Source organism: Pyxicephalus adspersus, chromosome 2, assembly GCF_032062135.1.
Source record: "Pyxicephalus adspersus chromosome 2, UCB_Pads_2.0, whole genome shotgun sequence".
NCBI classification, from domain to species: domain Eukaryota; kingdom Metazoa; phylum Chordata; class Amphibia; order Anura; family Pyxicephalidae; genus Pyxicephalus; species Pyxicephalus adspersus.
The window spans coordinates 82,176,197-82,177,381 of NC_092859.1; the positions used below are offsets into that span (position 1 = coordinate 82,176,197).

At 38.1% G+C, this 1,185-nt stretch overlaps 1 protein-coding gene across 1 annotated transcript in view; it reads right to left on the bottom strand.

Moving 5' to 3' along the window:
* The window catches only part of CEP290 (centrosomal protein 290), a gene marked incomplete in the record, with an annotated part of 79,370 nt that overhangs the window by 64,315 nt on the left and 13,870 nt on the right, over positions 1–1,185 (bottom strand). The window contains 1 exon segment of the mRNA XM_072401222.1: positions 1,051–1,153. Coding sequence (XP_072257323.1) covers positions 1,051–1,153 — 103 coding nt within the window.

Consider the following 1,185-nt stretch of genomic DNA (forward strand, 5'->3'; position numbering starts at 1 on the left):
TGTCTTATTTTTGGGGAAACACGGTATTAGGCAGGTTGTTTTAGTATTCTGGCTGTTCATTGTATGTTATCCCATAACACATTTTTTTTTCCTTAGGCTGCAAGTTTAAACTCGCTATCTGTTTTCCATTTCTACCCCATCGCTTTTCTACAAAAGGGTTGGAGACAGACAAACAAAAATACTTTAGGCAAGCCAAGGATAACCTCTCTCACTACCAACTAACAAAACAGTACCAAGAGCATGGTCATAAATAAGGAGGGGTGAGACCTTGGCATCTGAAAGGACTTCAATTTTACAGGAGTACAAGATTCTTATATTCTATCCCATATTAAACCCTTGGGACATTTAAAAGCAGTTCAGATGAGTAAACGTGCGACCCTTTGCAAATATATGAAATAGTTGCTTGATGCTTAAAAAGAAGTGTTCACAGATTTAGTAAAGTGGGGGCCAACAACAACACGTCCCTATGAAATATCAGAAAGGGCTTTGACTTTGTGGCCTGCGGTTGTGGGACAATTATAACTCTTGGTTTCTGTGTCTACTGCTATTAGTAAGGTGTCACACAGTGTTATGGGCATCAGATCTTTGGTACTGCAATTAATTTTCATCTATATTTAACATTACAGCCAATCAGGAAACACTGTGGAGGTATCAGTGGTATATTTCCATCTACTAGCTTTAGAGTCTATACATTGCTCCTGATAAAAGTGGAGTTCCTTTGGCCCCAAAACAAATAGGCAGTATTTGTTCCTGTTGAACTTTAGAACTATTCTATATCTGTTGGAGTCTAGTTTGAGACCCCTAAATTTAGGGCCACTTCGTCAGAGCAATTGCACTGTGAAGACTGCATATGCTACAAAAAAAACAAAAAAAAAACAACAAAAAAAACATGTCTGATGAAGAAAAGAACTTGCCCTTTTGCCCCAGATCACATCCACACTCCAATAGCCATGACACAGGTCCAGATCCCAATGAGTCGGTTGTTCTGGTAGTGAACATCACCTAACAAAGTAGGTTGAATCTACAGATTTATGTTAAATGTGCACTTACCGTATATTCTTTTATTTGCACCGCATCCTGTTCTTTTTGACTTTCAAATTTAGAATTCTCTTCTTTAAGCTTTTCCACTTCTTGCTGCCATGCTTCTTTTTCACTACAGCCATATTACATAGAAACAGAAAACAG